At 39.2% G+C, this 16559-nt stretch overlaps 1 protein-coding gene across 5 annotated transcripts in view; it reads left to right on the top strand.

Moving 5' to 3' along the window:
* IL18R1 (interleukin 18 receptor 1) overlaps positions 1-15184 on the top strand; it is a 28202-nt gene extending 13018 nt beyond the window's left edge. For all 5 annotated transcript variants that reach the window (XM_029999205.2, XM_029999207.2, XM_029999206.2 and 2 more), the window contains 8 exons: positions 1588-1765; positions 3432-3585; positions 4098-4160; positions 6487-6643; positions 6831-6964; positions 8344-8505; positions 10120-10278; positions 12396-15184. In XM_029999205.2, the coding sequence (XP_029855065.1) occupies positions 1588-1765; positions 3432-3585; positions 4098-4160; positions 6487-6643; positions 6831-6964; positions 8344-8505; positions 10120-10278; positions 12396-12796 (1408 nt within the window). In that variant the 3' untranslated portion in view covers positions 12797-15184. The remainder of the gene's footprint in view (positions 1-1587; positions 1766-3431; positions 3586-4097; positions 4161-6486; positions 6644-6830; positions 6965-8343; positions 8506-10119; positions 10279-12395) is intronic.
* Positions 15185-16559: the final 1375 nt, after the last annotated feature.

The raw sequence follows: 16559 nt of genomic DNA, 5'->3' as shown, positions 1-16559 counted from the left end.
TGAACTTATCTTAGGTACCTTTACTGTCAGGGAGAGAGAGAGGCCTTTCTGGGGCACAGATTATCTTGTCCTAAAACAAACATATAAAATAGGTCATGTAAACTGCACTCTAAAAGGATAACTATTGACTGTGGTCCCGCTGCTGACTGTGACTGGTAGCTCTGATTTAAATGTGTCAATGTGATGTTGAAGAATAGGTGAGAAGGACTCCACCTATCGTGGATACCCGTACCAGTACATCTCTGATGGAAAAGCTTTGATAAGGTTTTTCCTGTTTATGAAACCATAGTTAACTGATTGAGAAACCAAACCACTTTGTTTTCATTTAGATATTCAAATTGCAATTATGAATAATGACTATCTCAAGTGAATAAGAAGAACAAGGAGAACCTGTGTAGGCTGAAAAAGGACTACAATGTGAAGAGGCTGAGCAAAATACATAAATACATCTGTTTGGGGAGCTTGAAAAGGGAAACAAACCCAACCCAAAAGTTGGTGTAAATTCATCATATAAATTATGTCCTAATAGTTCTTCTGAATCTTGTAACAGTAAAAGGCACGTCAGTCAAGAATGGTGTTTAAGCTGATACCCTTGTCAGGCTTGCTTCTCCATTTCAACTGCTTTGTCCCCTTAGCCATTCTCATCGAAATGATCCTTGACTAGTTTCAGTTCTCCTGGGAACGATTCCTTTTTTTTTTCTTGGAGACAGAAAGATTCAAACATGTTTATGAAGATATGACTGACACTGGAGGGAAGTGCTCTGTGATTGCTGGTTTTGCTCTGTGAGACCCTACTTGTTCAGTAAAAAATGAGTGCTTTATGCACTAATTGCACCTGTTAACTTACAGCAGCATATGACTTTCTCTTAAGCCCTAACTTTGCCAAAGTTAGGCCAACTTTGCCAAACTTAAGCTGAAAGTCCTCTAGCTTCTTTTCCCTCAGTAGTCATGTATTTGGACATATCCAGCAATGAGATAACTTACAGCTACAATCTGATTCTTTAGAGGAATATGTGGATAGAACATAGTAGATACCTGACTGACAATGGTCAGCTCCTACATATTCAAAAGATGAATATTCAAAAAAAGACAATATTCAAAAAATTAATAATGTTGCTTTGTGAACAATAGCAGAGTTACCCATCTTATTTTTGGCATATTTTACAAATATTTTTCATTTACTGCTTTAAACCTTAGCAATGCATGGGACATTAAACCTGCAAAATCACTAGCTGATTCAAGGTCCTAAAATTCTTTTATGCTTACTTGTAACTATACATGATGCCACAGATTGTTGCATCCTTCTTCTGGTTGGTATAGCACATATAGTCATATTTCATAGATATAATTGTATTGTCAAATGTTTTGTGATAGATGATTTAGTTTAGATAACCTCTTTTGTTATGGGAAATAACACATATTTGGGGGTGGAAAAGTAACAAAGGGGAATATAAATAATTAGGTCACTGTAGATGTACTTTTTACCTAACAGATGTACTAGAGAATTTATTTGTATTTTGTCATGTAACTCAGTTACATTCCTTTAAAAAGCTCCTAAAACTGATTTTGCTAATTTTTTTTTCATAGCAATGGAAAACAAAATTTCACAGTTCAAAAGTGGACCTTGAATGTACTTGAAAGAAATAAAAGCAGCTGTTTCAACAAAAATCATTTAACTACAGAAATTAAAAATGCTGGAACTGGTCATTCACTGAAATGCAGTGATTTGTCTGTCAATGAAAATGACAGCATAACATGGTACAAGGTAATTACTGAAACAGTGTCACTCATCATTGGCTATAGAAACAAAACATCTGATTGCAGGAAAAATTAATTACAAACAAATTTTTAGAAGCACCTGCAGACCTTGTAAAGCTTTAATTTCTCAGGTTATTAGGGAAAAACCTTTAGATAGTTTTTTTAGAAAGTTTTTCTCTGCTCTCAGACTTTTTAGAAAAATGTACCTGTAATCAGAAATTATTAATAAACTGGTAGTTTGGAATGGTAAAAGATCTGAAGCACATGTCTGTTTGCTGATTTAACCAGCGGCTGGTTTAGCCAGCTGCTACTTTGCTGATACAGATATTACCCTGACACTAAATGAGGTGCCAAGATATTTGTTTTACAGTTGGCATGTGCTTGTAAAGTAATTGCAAACTTTTCAATTTTGGTGCTTCTGAACACTCTTTACAAAATGTGTAACAGATCCAGTTCTGTTCATTCTAGGCAAATCATCAGTCTTTTCTCTACCAGCTTTTGTCAGAGCATCGATGACAGTTGTGTAAGCACCTGTAACTGTTGGGTGTTGTGCTCAACAACCCTGAATAAGTTTCTTGCACCCTGTCCCTATGTACTGCCTTGACTAGTGCTCCTTATCCCTCCCAGGTGTCCTCGTTGGAGTAACAGACCCTGTTCACTCCATGTTGAATCAGTTTCAGGAAGGGATTTTGGCCGCTTAAGTACAGGCATCTGGATTCTGCCTGGCAGAATGAGCCACAGCCCTGCTTCCTTGTCCTTCGGGGCCTGGGAGGATAGGATCATTGATAGATGGGGCCGTAGATGGATATGTTTTCCTCAGTAAAAGACCATACCCCAGACTGACCTCTGTCATGGCTAAGCTGAGTATACTGATGCCTAAATATTTTAATGCCTAGTACTGTGTGAGACAGATGAAGCAGCCATCCTTGTGCCTTAATATCCTCTGATGCTTGATTGGATGAAAATTTTCAAAGCCTTCCTGCAACACCCTAAGCTGAGATAAAACAGGGATGGTCACACATGCCTTTTGTATACGAGCCTGGTAATAAGCATATGCATCCAAGAAATGTCCATTCCCTTGACAATTTCCAGCAGTGATCATTTCCCTTCTTGACCTGAGGTAATTCAGACCAGAACAAAATATTGCTGCATTTTCACAGGACATTTCACTTTTAGCATGTGCTATGAATTAAAAAAAACCCAAAACAAACCAGTTTGTTTGGGGGGATAGGGAGAGTAAACAAATGTGAGTCCAACTATTGTCACCCCCTGAGATGGTCACTTGCCCTATTATTGAGGCATTTTGCTTTAACCTGAAAGCTCCTCCTAAGTCTAGACAACTTTTTGCCACAAGCAGGTGACACATACAGACCCAAGCCATCATTTGGAAAAAAATATATGAATGCATTTAAATTCTTGGTACAATATTTTTATACTCAGATGCTTACTTGGAATTGCAGTGCTCTCAACTTCTAACAGGTTAAATGTTCAAATATTGCCTTTACATGACCATGACTGAGAATTGGGCCCCCACCTCTTTTGGGTCAGATAAATGTCACTGAGATAGTGAAAGAGTGATGATGACACTTCGTTTCAAAAATAATTTTCAACTTCTTTAAGGCTTTGAATGTATGTTTGCTACAGAATAGTATTTTCTGTCTTTATTGATGCAGGACTGTAAGAACTATGAAAATGAAACAGAGCGGGAACTGGATTTTAAAACCTTAACAGTACAGCACTCTGGGATATATACCTGTAAAATTTTAATCAGTCATGAAGGAAAGATATACCACAGCACAAATACAATTAAACTGGTAGTAGAAGAAGGTAAAAAAGCTTTTTAAAATTTTGAAGCATGCTTTTTGTTCTCTTTACTATGGAGATTTTTAATTACAATTCTCATTTGATAAATATATACAAGGGTGATCAAATCTGGTAATCTGAACTACTTTGCAGTAGTTTCAAAAATAAAAAAGTGGAAGAAGTTTAAATGACATATTACCAATTCTGGAAAATTTATTTAGTATGTCTTCCATGCAGTTTTATTTTTTTTCCAAATTAGCTGCTGTAATAAGTCGTACAAACTTAATCAGAGTTTTGGGGAAGAGCCTCTCCAACTGTTGTAAATTGTGCACTGTATATATATGCATGTGAAAATAATTCAACAGGACATACTGTGTTTTAAACTACTCAGTAATGCCAGAGTCCAGATAATATTGTTCTTTGAATTAAATGGAATGTGTGTGATTAGTTTTAGAAATGAAGCAAATGTGTAATTTTTACTGTGGTAGAATGTAAGTAAGCAATTACTTCAATAGCAATACTTCTTTGTATTTTAGATGCACCAGAGGCTGGCGCTTTGGAGATAGTTGGACACAATGAAGAAATTGAAACAGAAATAGGTATGAAATTAGTACAAGAATCTTTGTGGTAGCTACTGCATATATATACTTTTGTTCTGATCTCTTTATGGTTGATGGTCTGGTTAAATGTAATCAAACTAAGAATTGTCTGTGCACCCTCCTGGATCTGATCCATCCTCACATCTGATTATGTTTGGCCTAGTATATTCCATGATTGATATACAAGTACACTAAACGTACCCTTTCACAGAGGCAGAAGCTGAGGTTGCTGCTATGATCAGCAAGAGAAGGTGGTGGTGATGATAAACAATCTCTCCATGGCTTCTTTTGTAGATAGCAAACCCCACGGAGTGATGTGTGAAAGATGTCCGGTTTGTTCAGCAAACAGCAATAACGAGTAATCCCCTTAATACCTGATACAGTTAAGGATGTTATTCTTCAGGCAAATGAGAAGTGTGAGGGCTTACAGTCCTGGCAATGCGAGCATGAAGATCTGTCACTGCTGCAAAGAATTGGTTATATTGTCAAAAGCCAAGACCTTAACTGTGCCTCTAGCTTGGATTAGGTTAGATAACATGGTCTGCACGCTTCACACAGTGTTGGACTGGATCCAGGATTTTGTGATTGAGGCTGTAATTAATTTTTAAAAATAGAAGTTTACCTCTCTTTTTCTGCCTCTGTGCCTGAGGGCTTCTCCCATCTGGTTACCTAGTCTTTCCTTTCCAAGTCCAAAAAATCATATTTACCTCCTCTGTTGCTCATACATGTATCTCATTTGCTCAGCCAGGACCTCAGATGCTAATTTTCCTTCCTTCCTACAAATACCAGTTGGTAGGTCCTTTTTACAATGGTAGTACCCCAATCCTATGATATCTCATGTCTCCCAACCTCCCAGTACATCCTTCCCGCACAGTTCTTCCCACTTACTGTGCTTGTCCCAACCATTAGAAGGTGGCAGGGTTCAGCATCAAGTGATTATGAAACATCTGTCTTCCATCCCTTATCTGCCTTGATAAGATCATCTGATAAGGTCATTGAACTACCTGCTGAGTGATGAGACAGATGGCATGGTGGAGAATGAAGGGAATTTTGGATGAGCTAGGTCCGTGGTCTTTCAAACCTGTCATTGTTTAGATGGTGTTCTATAATATTTCCCTGAAAGTAGCTGTTGTGTATGGTGAAAAAGCTAGAGTTGCAAGGTCGATGATACTAGAAGCTTAGGTCTGTGTTTCAATCTGTGCAACTGTGATTAGGATTTCTAAGGTCTGAATCTAAGATGGGCAGATTTTTAGCTGGATCCTTCTTTAAAGGTTCTTAAGCAGTTCCACTGGAAGCATCCACTCTGATAAATCTTGAGAAGTCAGCTTATAATGTATGCCCTTAGAGAATTCCTGGGCAGGCCTCGCTTACTGGAAAGCATTTGTGCATGATGGCCTGAACAAGAACTAATGTGCGTCTTTTGTGGCTTAATAAAGGGCATTCTGGATGCGTTCCCTGGAAATGATGCTGGCATAGCCTAGAAATGGTAGTGTAAAGTTGCAGCTAACCTTAGGTCAAACTTCCCATGACAATGCTTAAAATAAAATGCCTTGCAAATCATCAAATCTCACACTCCAGAGCTGCAGTCTTCTGCCTTTATTTTCCCAAATATACAGTTGTCTCTTTAGTTTTGCTCTTTCTTATAATTAACTAGAGTCTATGGGGTGGTTCCTGTCACTTCCAATTAGTGCTATTAAATGGTGCAAAGTAGCTGACTGGCTAAAAGTGACTTGTTCACATATTCAGTATTATGCTGATTTCCAGGTGTGGTGCTGGGATAAGCATTTCTTCTGTGTGACTTCAGCAGGGGCTCTAAAAGGTTTTGGTTTTATTGAGTAACAGTGTATAGTTTAGCTGTTATAATCAATTGGTTGCAATTCCCCTTACCAGTTACTTTTACCTGGCCCTGGGGCACTGGTGATAGGTTGTCCTCTCCTGTTCTCTGCCTGCAGCACACAGTCTAGTTCAAAGAATCATAGAATCTCTCAAGTTGGAAGGGACCCACAAGGATGATCGAGTTTAAATCCCTTTAGTTCTCTAAAGCCTGAAATTCTCTGGCCTATTTAAACTCTTCTGGCTGTGACAGTTTATCTGAGAGAAGGCAGTGGATGACTGTCACTGCAACAGGGTGCAACAGAGCCCTGTGCATGGTTGCCGAAGCCACCACCAGTGCAGGTGGAACACCTATGAAATGTCGTGCAGGGGCTACGAAGTCCAGAAAGGAGCACAGTTCTTGGGATACGTGGCCTGGAAAGCTGACATTTTACTGCACTGTGAACATGAATGCTACTTCTGACTAGATCTTCTCATGTTATGCTTTGTTTAGGTAAAGAAGAGATACTCAATTGCACAGGTTTCTTGGGTTATTATATGCGAGAAGATGCCAGCCTCTACTGGTTAATTAATCAAAAGTTTCCAGAAAAATGCACAGGTATCCCCGAGAATGAACCTTCAATATGTGAAGAAGAGTTAAAAAAATTAAAGTAGGTTTCCTGAAAACACTGCACTTTGGTTTGTATGTGATAATGCTCTGCACTTTGTGGAACTGCAAATTCAGTAAAACCTCAGTCTGAGGTTGTTTTAGAACCTTTTCCTCAAAATCTGCCTCTCAGCTAGTTGCAGGTTTCTGTACAGATAGTGTACAATGGCTAACACCATTTCTTGTTGCAGGTTGGGAAACAAGTTCTATGTCACAACACTACTACGGATTAAAAAAGTAACAGACGAGGACATGCATCGTAATTTCACCTGCATGTTGCAAGCAGATGAAAGAACACAAATAAAAATAGTGAAACTGAAGAAAGGTACAGTATAATCTATGAATCATACCTCTCCTAAGTAATTATTAACCATGCCAGCCTTCTCAATCCTGAGGGCAGGGTACTGATTTCAGAACATCTCTCCAAATATGTCTGTGTGCTTATGAAGGCCCTGGTCCATCTAGTGCTAGACCTGACAACCCCCTGGGTGATTCCTCCTGCTCTGAGACAGGGGCAGCAGGTGTTGCTGCTACGTCTGCTAGAGCAGCTGTGCGAGGGCTCCATAGTTCAGCTGCTGCTGTGGTGGACACAGATCCCTGGGCAGCACTTTTGTTAGATCCCATGACAGAATGTTCCCTGTGCTCTCCTTCTCATCAGATTGGTGGGATCAAAGCAGTTAACTACCTGAAGCTTGGTGCAGCCCTGAGTCTGCTGTTTGGATCACTTTGTTTATTAAGCAGCTCTTTCTAAACTTAAAATCTGAGGTTTTGGTTGTTTTTTGTGTTTTTTGTTTGTTTGTTTGTTTGTTTTTCCTGGAAAGTTCAGTCTTTTATATTCCTGATAATGCCTGAAATGTTCTGGTCAATGGTTTCTCTCTTATCAGGGACTCTATCCTTCTAGCTGTGGAGAGCTGACTTCTACCGTATAGTAGTACTTCACATTTGTAGTCCAGACAACTTGGAGATTCATGGCAAATGGGCATTCCCTTCTTGTTTTCCATCTCTCAGACCTTTCCAAGCTTTACTGGGAGGAAATACATGAAAATAGACTAGTCAAAAGATGATGCATATAATAAAGCAAATGAAATACAGGCTACAATGAGCATGACCTGACAGTGTCTTCATAAAGACTTCCAAAGATTTAAGGGTTAAAAATCTGTATTTGAAACTAAAAAGTCAAAGATAATAGAATAATAATGAAAAAAAAAAAAAAAGCCTGAAAGAGACTAGAGATAGAACAACAAAAAAAAAAAACCATCTTGGCCAAAGAGATTAAAGGGGACATTAAGGACTGTTATGGATGGACTGAGAGAGGGGTAAAAGGTAGAGAATAACAGGAAATAATAAAGAACTTGAAGAAAACTCATCATAAAAGTGGGTGACCACTGGTTTGGGATGCTGTACATCTATGAGGATCTGTAGTGGCAGTCTTGATCCCACGTACAGTTCATTTAAATGTGTGGAGGGTGTGTGGATGTGTGCAAGATTGTTTCTCTAGTTTTTAGAGTAATCCATGTTCTATAGTTCTTCTCCATCTCAGGACAAATGGCATGCATATGTGCTTGAAGTATTAGCAAGAAAGGATTCACATCAACATTGTGATTTTTGGGGCTGATTTTAAGATGCTATCAGTATTGAATACAGTAATCTTGTCATATAATACTCTTTGTTAAGGTTATAATTTCCTGGGTTTCTGTTTTACAGGGAACACCCGAGATCTGCCTGTGCACATATTTACAACTGGGATGGTCCTTGCTGTACTATTTCCATGTGTTGCTGTAGCTGTGGTGTTTGTCTGTGTGATGTTTAGAGTCGACTTAGTTCTATTTTACAGGAACATTTGCAGAAGAGACGACACTGCTGGAGGTATGACTTGGCTAATGCTGACATTGAAATAAGTGTATTGATTAAAAAATGTTTCTGGTAGGTTCTATAAAACAATCATCTTTGAGGAAGAGACAAAATAAATCCAGGAGTTTTGTGAGTAGAAACAACAAAGAATATGTAAGAGAGAACTTGATGGTCAGGTGCTAAAGTGAGTTTGTTATACACCTGGGGCAGTAACAGCAGATGAACACAGTGAAGAAGCTGCCTCTGGAGCAGATAGTGGAAGGAACGTGGTTAGATGCTGTTCAGATGCGCTCTGTTCTGCCATATTCTTCATCACAAAAGTTGATGAAGGTGGAGAAGTTTACAATTATCTATCTGTAAAGAGGATGAGCGCTTTGGAGTTGTCAGACAAGGAGACTGACAGAAATTTGTTTTCACCTCACTGATGCCCTTCAGTGAGGTGAAGGTTAAAATGCTTCCTTGACTGTAGGGGCCAATGCAATATCTATAGGTTTGTTACTAAATGTCCTTAAGGAGAGCAGGAGAACACACTACAAGTATCTTACCAGGCAGCATCGCTGTGGCCTTCACTTAAGGAGCAAGCCTGTCCATTACGCCATTCTGGGTATAATTTTTCTGAAAATTGTGGTGAAAAAACTTGCTGTATATATGTACCTGGTTTTCTTAGCCCTCCTTAGTCTCTAAATCAGCTTGAATATAGCTTGAATAAACTGCAGTGGTTGGGGATTCCTCAGTAACAGGCAGATGTCATTTATGCCTGCCAGCATTATTTATCTATCTGTTGATGATGTTAGCTATCACTGTGTACACTGGCTTACAGGGAGGATCTCCGAGAACCTGGACTAGGCTGCCCTGGAGAAACTGATTCTCTGGTATCAGACAATGGATTTCCTACTCCTAGAGCTCTTGCATGTGTAGGGTTTTATGGGCTTTAGTTTGTGCTCTCTCTTATGAACTACATGTAGTAAAGTATCGAGAAAGGGAAGCAAAGAAGTACAGTTTAAGATGCAAAGCTATGTGTGCCGCTGTATTGATCCAGATAGTTGTTCTGTGGCAAAGTTCAATCAGGTATCGCTCAGTGTGGTAGACCTGGCCTCTGAATTGGTCTTGGATTTTGTGTTTGTAAATTACTGCCCAGAGCATCACTAGACATGGTATATACTTATAATTAAAATACTAAATTCATTTGTTCTCTTTTGCCAGTATCCATTCTATAGAACTACTTGATAGTCTTAGAGAAAGAGTAAAATAAATGTAGAAATCTGCAATATCACTTAAATAGCATTCTTACCAGGTTACAGACACATTTTTTGCTTCCCTTCATTTTCTTGATCATCACAGATGTGACATTAACTGGTTAAATTAATCTGATTTTTTTAAAAAACACCTTAATGTAGAAAGGAAATGTTCTTTCAAATATTTGCCAAGTGCAATCAGAATCTTTTGTATAAAATTTAAATTGAGTCACGATTTTTTTTTGTTTGAAGACTGTTAGGGGTATCAAAGGAAAGAGAAGGAGTTTCTAGATGCTTTGCTACTGAGACAATAACTTTGAAAACCAGAATGATGGGTCAGATACTGTATTTCTAATGGTTGCTAACAAGACAACAATTGGTGATTTCTTTCCAGATGGAAAAGAATATGATGCATTTGTGTCTTACCTGAAAGACTGCATTTCTCCTACTGAAGAAGAGAGAGAATTTGCTTTGAAGATATTACCTATGATATTAGAAGAAAACTTTGGGTACAAGTTATGTATATTTGAGAGAGATGTATCCCCTGGAGGAGGTAAGTGTATTGAATATTCTTGTCATTAAATAGGCACATCATTTTCACACAAAGGTAAAAGTCTGTAATTAGAAGGAATTCTGTCAAATGTGTTGTGCATTGAAATACTACATTTTTCATTTAATCTAGACTATGCGCATGGAAAGTTCACATGCACACATTTTACATATTTTATAGTATATTTATGAATTCATACACACCTACACACATACACATACCTTTAATTACACAGCACCAAGATGAACAGATGAAAAAGCTAGCATGGAGAAAGTTAAGGTGAGAACACAGAAGATGTCAGATGTTTCACAGTAACAGGGCTCTTGCTCTGCTTTTGCTGAGAGCTGGTGCCTATGAACTCACATTTACTGCACAGAGCAGCTGGTGTCTCTGGTACTAGTTATTCTCAGGTAACTTGTATGTTTGCTGTATCTTCAGTGTGGTGGCTGAAACCATTTTATGAAGGTAATGGGTGCCATAACAAAATAGAAATGGGAACATGGAATTTTGTTTCTCTAAATGGCCTATGGATAGATGGCCTTTTGCAGATACTTGGAAAAAAGATACTGGGGGATTCCATTTAGTCCAAAGGTCTAGCTGAGGAATAGGATTTCACTGTTAAAAACACAGAACAATAAGGTCAGTCAGCCTCCTTCACTAGGCAGGATCTTGTCTCCTTGTGTCCATTCCTGACATATTTTACTAACCTGAGAGGTGCCACAGCTCTCCCAAGCCATTTTTTTCCAGTTATTCTGTCTCTTTAAGTATTAAAAAAAGGCTTTCTGAAGTGTTCAATCTGATCCTTTCAATAGTTTTATCTTATTTCCTTTTCTCTGATCTGATCCATTGTGAATATGGAAAACAGTATTTCCTTCTATTTACAGGAGCCTTTGGTGTGTTATAATACCCTTGTCAGCCTCCTTCTCTCAGTTTTCTCTTCTTTAGGTTACTCCTGCAGTTTGCTTTGCCTTTCCCTACAAGGCATGTTTTCTAGATCTCTGGTCTCTCTAGACCTTGTCCCATGGTGCTGAAGCAAGCACAAGAAGTTGTGCATGAGAGTGCAGTTTGGTGCATGGGTGTTTGAAGGGTATTACCATTTGATTTCATTCATCGCTTGTCATGACAAAAGTCACGGATCCAAAACACAGTTAGAACTCATTCTGTCATCACAAGCTAGTCTTCTCAACCTTGGATTACTGGCAATAGATTTGGGTATTCGGTGATGTAAAGGAAGGAGTAACCTGAGGGTTACTGAATATTTGGCGAGAGGTTGCTGTTCGTGACTTTCCATGGAATCACTTCAATGGTATCTATTATAAAAGAGCAAAGAGATGTCTGGTTGTAGGAAAAATAAATTTTGCTGTCACCTTCTATCCATGTGACTACTGACAGACAGCTGTCTAGGGTAGCTGGAGATTGTATGTAGGTTTTTGTCTGCTCCAGAGAACAAGCTTTGGCCATACCTGAGCTCATTTTCGCAGACTCTTAATCTGTAATGCATGTCCAAAGAAGGGCAATAAAGCTGATGAAGGGTCTAGAGAGAACAAGTCTTATGAGGAGAGGCTGGGGGAACTGGGGTTGTTTAGCCTGGAGAAAAGGAGGCTGAGGGGAGACCTTATCGCTCTCTGTAACTACCTGAAAGGAGGTTGTAGTGAGATGAGTGTTGGTCTCTTCTCCCAGGTAACACGCGACAGAACAAGAGGAAATGGCATCAATTTGCACCAGGGGAGGTTCAGATTGGATATTAGGAAAAATTTCTGCACCGCAAGGGTTGTCAAGCATTGGAACAGGCTGCCCAGGGAAGTGGTTGGGACACCATCCCTGGAGATATTTAAAAGATGTCTAGATGGCACATCTAAAAGATGTGTAGGCACTTACGGACACGGTTTAGTGGTAGACTTGGCAGTGCTAGGTTAATGATTAGACTTGATCTTAAAGGTCTTTTCCAACCTAAATGGTTCTATGATACTGTATCAATCTCTTCATAGGGACAGGATGCTTACATGCTGTCACTTTGTAAGGGGAGCATTTTTGGTACATGTGTGATTGTTAAAGGATGAGTTGATTCAGTGCCTATCCTTTCAATTTAGTTTAATAACTCATTTATCTTTAATTTGCAGCGGTTGTTGATGATATCCATTCATTCATTGACAAAAGCCGAAGATTAATCATTATACTGAGCCAGAACTACGTTTCTGACCAAGCCATATATGAACTTGAGAGTGGACTGCATAAAGCCCTAGTTGAAAGAAAAACTAAGATCATATTAATTGAATACATGCCTATAAGTGACTACAATGTCTTGCCAGAATCACTGTCTCTTTTACCATCAAAGAGGGTTGTGAAGTGGAAAAAGGAGAAATCTCTTCCTGTGAATTCCAGATTTTGGAAGAACCTTCGGTACCTGATGCCAGCAAAACCTACCAAGATAAACACCAAAGGGCACTATAATAATCTTCATGTAGGCTCAGAAGGGGCTGAACCACGGACTGAGGGCTGTGACTTTAATGTAGTCGTATAACAAATCTGGAGACAGAAGCTGCTGCAGAAAACTGCGCATTTTGCTAACTAATAGAAAACAAAAACTGCACACTTACTTTGGGAAGACAGTGTTCAAAAGAGCCCAAGTCTGAGATCTGAGAAGAACGTAGAAATTGTTACAGTGGCTAGGACAATGTTAACTCCAATGCTAAATGCTATCCCAGAGAGAGTTTCCTCAGCGATCTGTACAAGGGGCAGAAATTTCATTCTGCTCAGGACTTACCACATGGCATGAAGCACAGTGCAAAACATTTTGATTTCACATCTTCCAGTAATGTAGAATGATACTAGCTATACTTGCATACTTTTGGAGGCCCCTCAATAAATACATCAGTATTTGCAAAGTAATATTATTTAGATGCTCCTGGGTTTGTATTTCAGTATTTTCTAAGTATCCTGCTTGGGTGTAGACGCAAATGGCTCCTGCCCTGGAGAGCTTGGCATGCAGGCTTTGGGCAATGTCAAGCAGAAAAAATCAAGTGAAAACAGAGAAAAGGGAGGTTAGAAAGAGTAGGGCAGATTTGGTTGGGCTAACAGTATTCACTACTGTGTTGTACATGGTCTAGACAAGCCAAGCAGGAGTGATTTGAAGGAATAGTAAAGACTGTTTCCATCCTCCTGTTTCACTGAGAATACTGTAAATGCTCGTTTTGGCAGGGAGAAGAGGGGCATGGGATAGAGATAATAGTATCATCTTGTTCATGGACACTGATATCTACGTTATACCCTGAGCTGCTTTCAGCTGAGGGATGTAGGGAATTTATGTGAAAATGAGATCTTCAGTATGTACATACACTCCGCACCCTTTGGAACACTTGTACTTAGTATTATTTTTTAAAACAAACTTAGTAATGCCATTGAAGACCATGGTAATCCTCCCTTATTATTAACTGCCTGGCAGAAGGTACCAATCTGACATAAATTCCTGGAAAAAATGGAACCGTATTTTCTCCTAGTACCAATGGGTAGAAATCAATGGAGAATCATTCTGGAAGATCTTCTGTCAGTTTGCTAGGAAACCATCAAGGCTCAGCCCACTCTCATCATTATCTTGCATTCAACTAATGCTAGTTCTGAGGAGACGTCTCTTTGACACTGACAATTCATGCAGCTGTAGTGGAGGAGCTCAGTTAACTGCTCAGTGCACTTGAGAACACAACTGGAGTGCTGGCTGTCATGGCCATGTCTCAAGATTCATGAGAATGAAATACATTATTGTTTGTCAAATATCCTGTAATCAAGCATAGGTTCTGACAGGTGCTCAGGTAAAAGTAAAGGCTAAATGTGGATTTGCAAAATGGAGACAACACAGTTGCCGGACTAACACGCACATGAAAAAGAACAAAGAAATAAGGCACACACCTGTGGAGTCCTTCAGATCAGCTCCAAGAGGTCTCCCTCTTTCTGTCAGGTGACTAAAGAGCTGTTGAAACGTGGTACTTAGGCAAAAGTCGTTCTCTGGCTTAAGCTTTTACTGAAGAGGATTTCTGCTCTCTAGATATGTGTCTTTACATTTCCAAATCTTTCTCAAGGTTCAGTTCTTCTCTGCCAGTGTTTCTGGTGATTTGTAATCACAGATCAGTTTTCACATTCTCCTGGAGGACTAATGATTGCCCCTACTTCAGAAATGCCATCGGACATAGTGGGCACATCCATTTCTTGACCAAACAACTGACAGAAAAGTTAATAACTTTCCTGGTACTTAATGGAGGTTTTAAACTTGCTCCTCAGCCACATAGTTTTTCACATGCTGTCATCAATGTATTGCCTAACAACAGAAAGTATCAAAAGTGCTATGCTACGCATGTGAATACAGATAGTGCACATGGTTTGTTAAAAGCTCTGGACTGAGCCTACCCTCTATGAGAATCAGCTACTATAAATTGAGATTGAATTTGCTATGAATGCCCCCTTACCTCACCTTGGAGAGATGATGTGACTGCATATATCTGCTATACTCTGAAGATTGTGAGACCATACAGAATTTGACCGCACTGAGGTTTTACAGAATAAGGACTATACATAAGGAAGGTTGAAAGCTAAATGGCATTGACTCCAAAGTTGTTTGAATGCCAGCAAAACAGACATTCAAAAGTAGTACAATGAACTATTCAATATCTGTGAAAGGGCAAGTATTTTTGCACAGAATGGTATCATGACACAGTCAATTAATCTCTATAGCTGATCCTCACTGCCCGTGCAGTGGTAAAGGGAGACAAGGGAAATTAACAACATGCATACTCATATTAACACCAGATGTTGTTCTTATTGCTCTTACATCCTGAATTACTGACTTACTAGGACATTTCAGTGATTTATATTGCATTTTTTGTTCCATTTTTGCACTTAATAAAACTTTGTTTCCACATCTCTCCACCTCTGTGGCTTCCATTTTTGCTGCAGTTAGACAGCAGTAAGTGTCAAAAATCAAACTTACAGTAAGAAGAAAAAATGCAAGAAAAGCAGGAGTGTGGTTAGACCTGCTCTCCACAAGAAATAAATATTTCATTTGTACTGTAGAACAACTTAAACAAAGCCAAATCCAAACAAGCGATTGGAAGATGTAATTTCCCAGAGGAGGATGCAGATGGGATCTGTGAGGAGACAGCTGTTTTAAGTCACCAGTCTTGAAGATTCTTGTCTCTCTTGCATGTACTACAACATTGTACTGACTGTGAGAGCATAGTCCATGTCTGCATTTTTCTACCACACACAATGCAGGCTGGAAGAAAAAGAGTATCAAAGAGGTCATCTTGTCTATTGGTAATTTGAACATAAATGTTGGGAAGAGTTGGGACTATTTTCTATAGTACCAGTACTGTAGTGTGATACGGTATAAGGGCCGGGAAATGTAGAAGGTTTGTGAATTATAGTTGTCCATGTGCCCTGTCCTGTGTGTCCACTTTCAGTGTCTGCACCAATTCTGGAGAGGCTCTTTGAGTGAAGGGGTCCCTCCAAATGGGCACCGTGTCTAGTTCCATATGCATAATTTCTTCCTACTATAAGCACTTCTGTTCCTCCATTACCATCTGCATTCTTTATAGAGATATGAGGAGAGGTAGAACTTGTGAAACAGGAGTAAATGCACCCCCCAAGCAGCTGTGTCACTCCGTATCCATGCTTAAGGACAAATCCTACCTCTTCCACCACTCTCCAGACCGTAAAGGAAGCGGGAGATTTGCAGAAAGGCTGGAGGACAGAGGGAACTGTAAGATTTGCTGGTTATGTTGCAGAGCAACTGAAGATGCATACAGAAGCAAGTTGTCGGTAGCGTATTTACCGAAGTAGATATTAAGCATAACTGTTGCAGTCAGCACAAAAAGGAGAGCTCCAACAGGGATGCACCTTGGGCACATGACTACTGTGTGTGCAGAGCAAGGTTAGTGTATGCTGGACATGTCAGACCTAAAGGAAATACACGGTTTATTTGTGCAGAATGGCCCAGAATTCTATGTGTGACATCCAGAAATCAGTAGATCAATGCCTCAGGTCATTAAAAGTCATTAAAAAATGGCAAGAAAATAAAGATTAGCAGGTATGAAGATAGATGCGTGAGTCTGGCCTGGAAGTTTACTCTAGAACTGTGGTTACATATTAAAATTGTCCTTTTCTATCTTGATTTCTCAGAGAAAGTAAAAAAAAAAAAAAAAAAGTCTTTCTTTTTAGAGATGACTGTGGTCTGGCTTGCACATAAGAGGCAACTTTTACATCATTAAATCCTGTATATATTTAATAAAATGTTT

Source organism: Aquila chrysaetos, chromosome 23 (assembly GCF_900496995.4).
Source record: "Aquila chrysaetos chrysaetos chromosome 23, bAquChr1.4, whole genome shotgun sequence".
In the NCBI taxonomy this organism is placed as follows: Eukaryota; Metazoa; Chordata; class Aves; order Accipitriformes; family Accipitridae; genus Aquila; species Aquila chrysaetos.
Note: the sequence above shows the minus strand (reverse complement) of the source record. Positions and strands in the feature narration are given on the sequence as shown.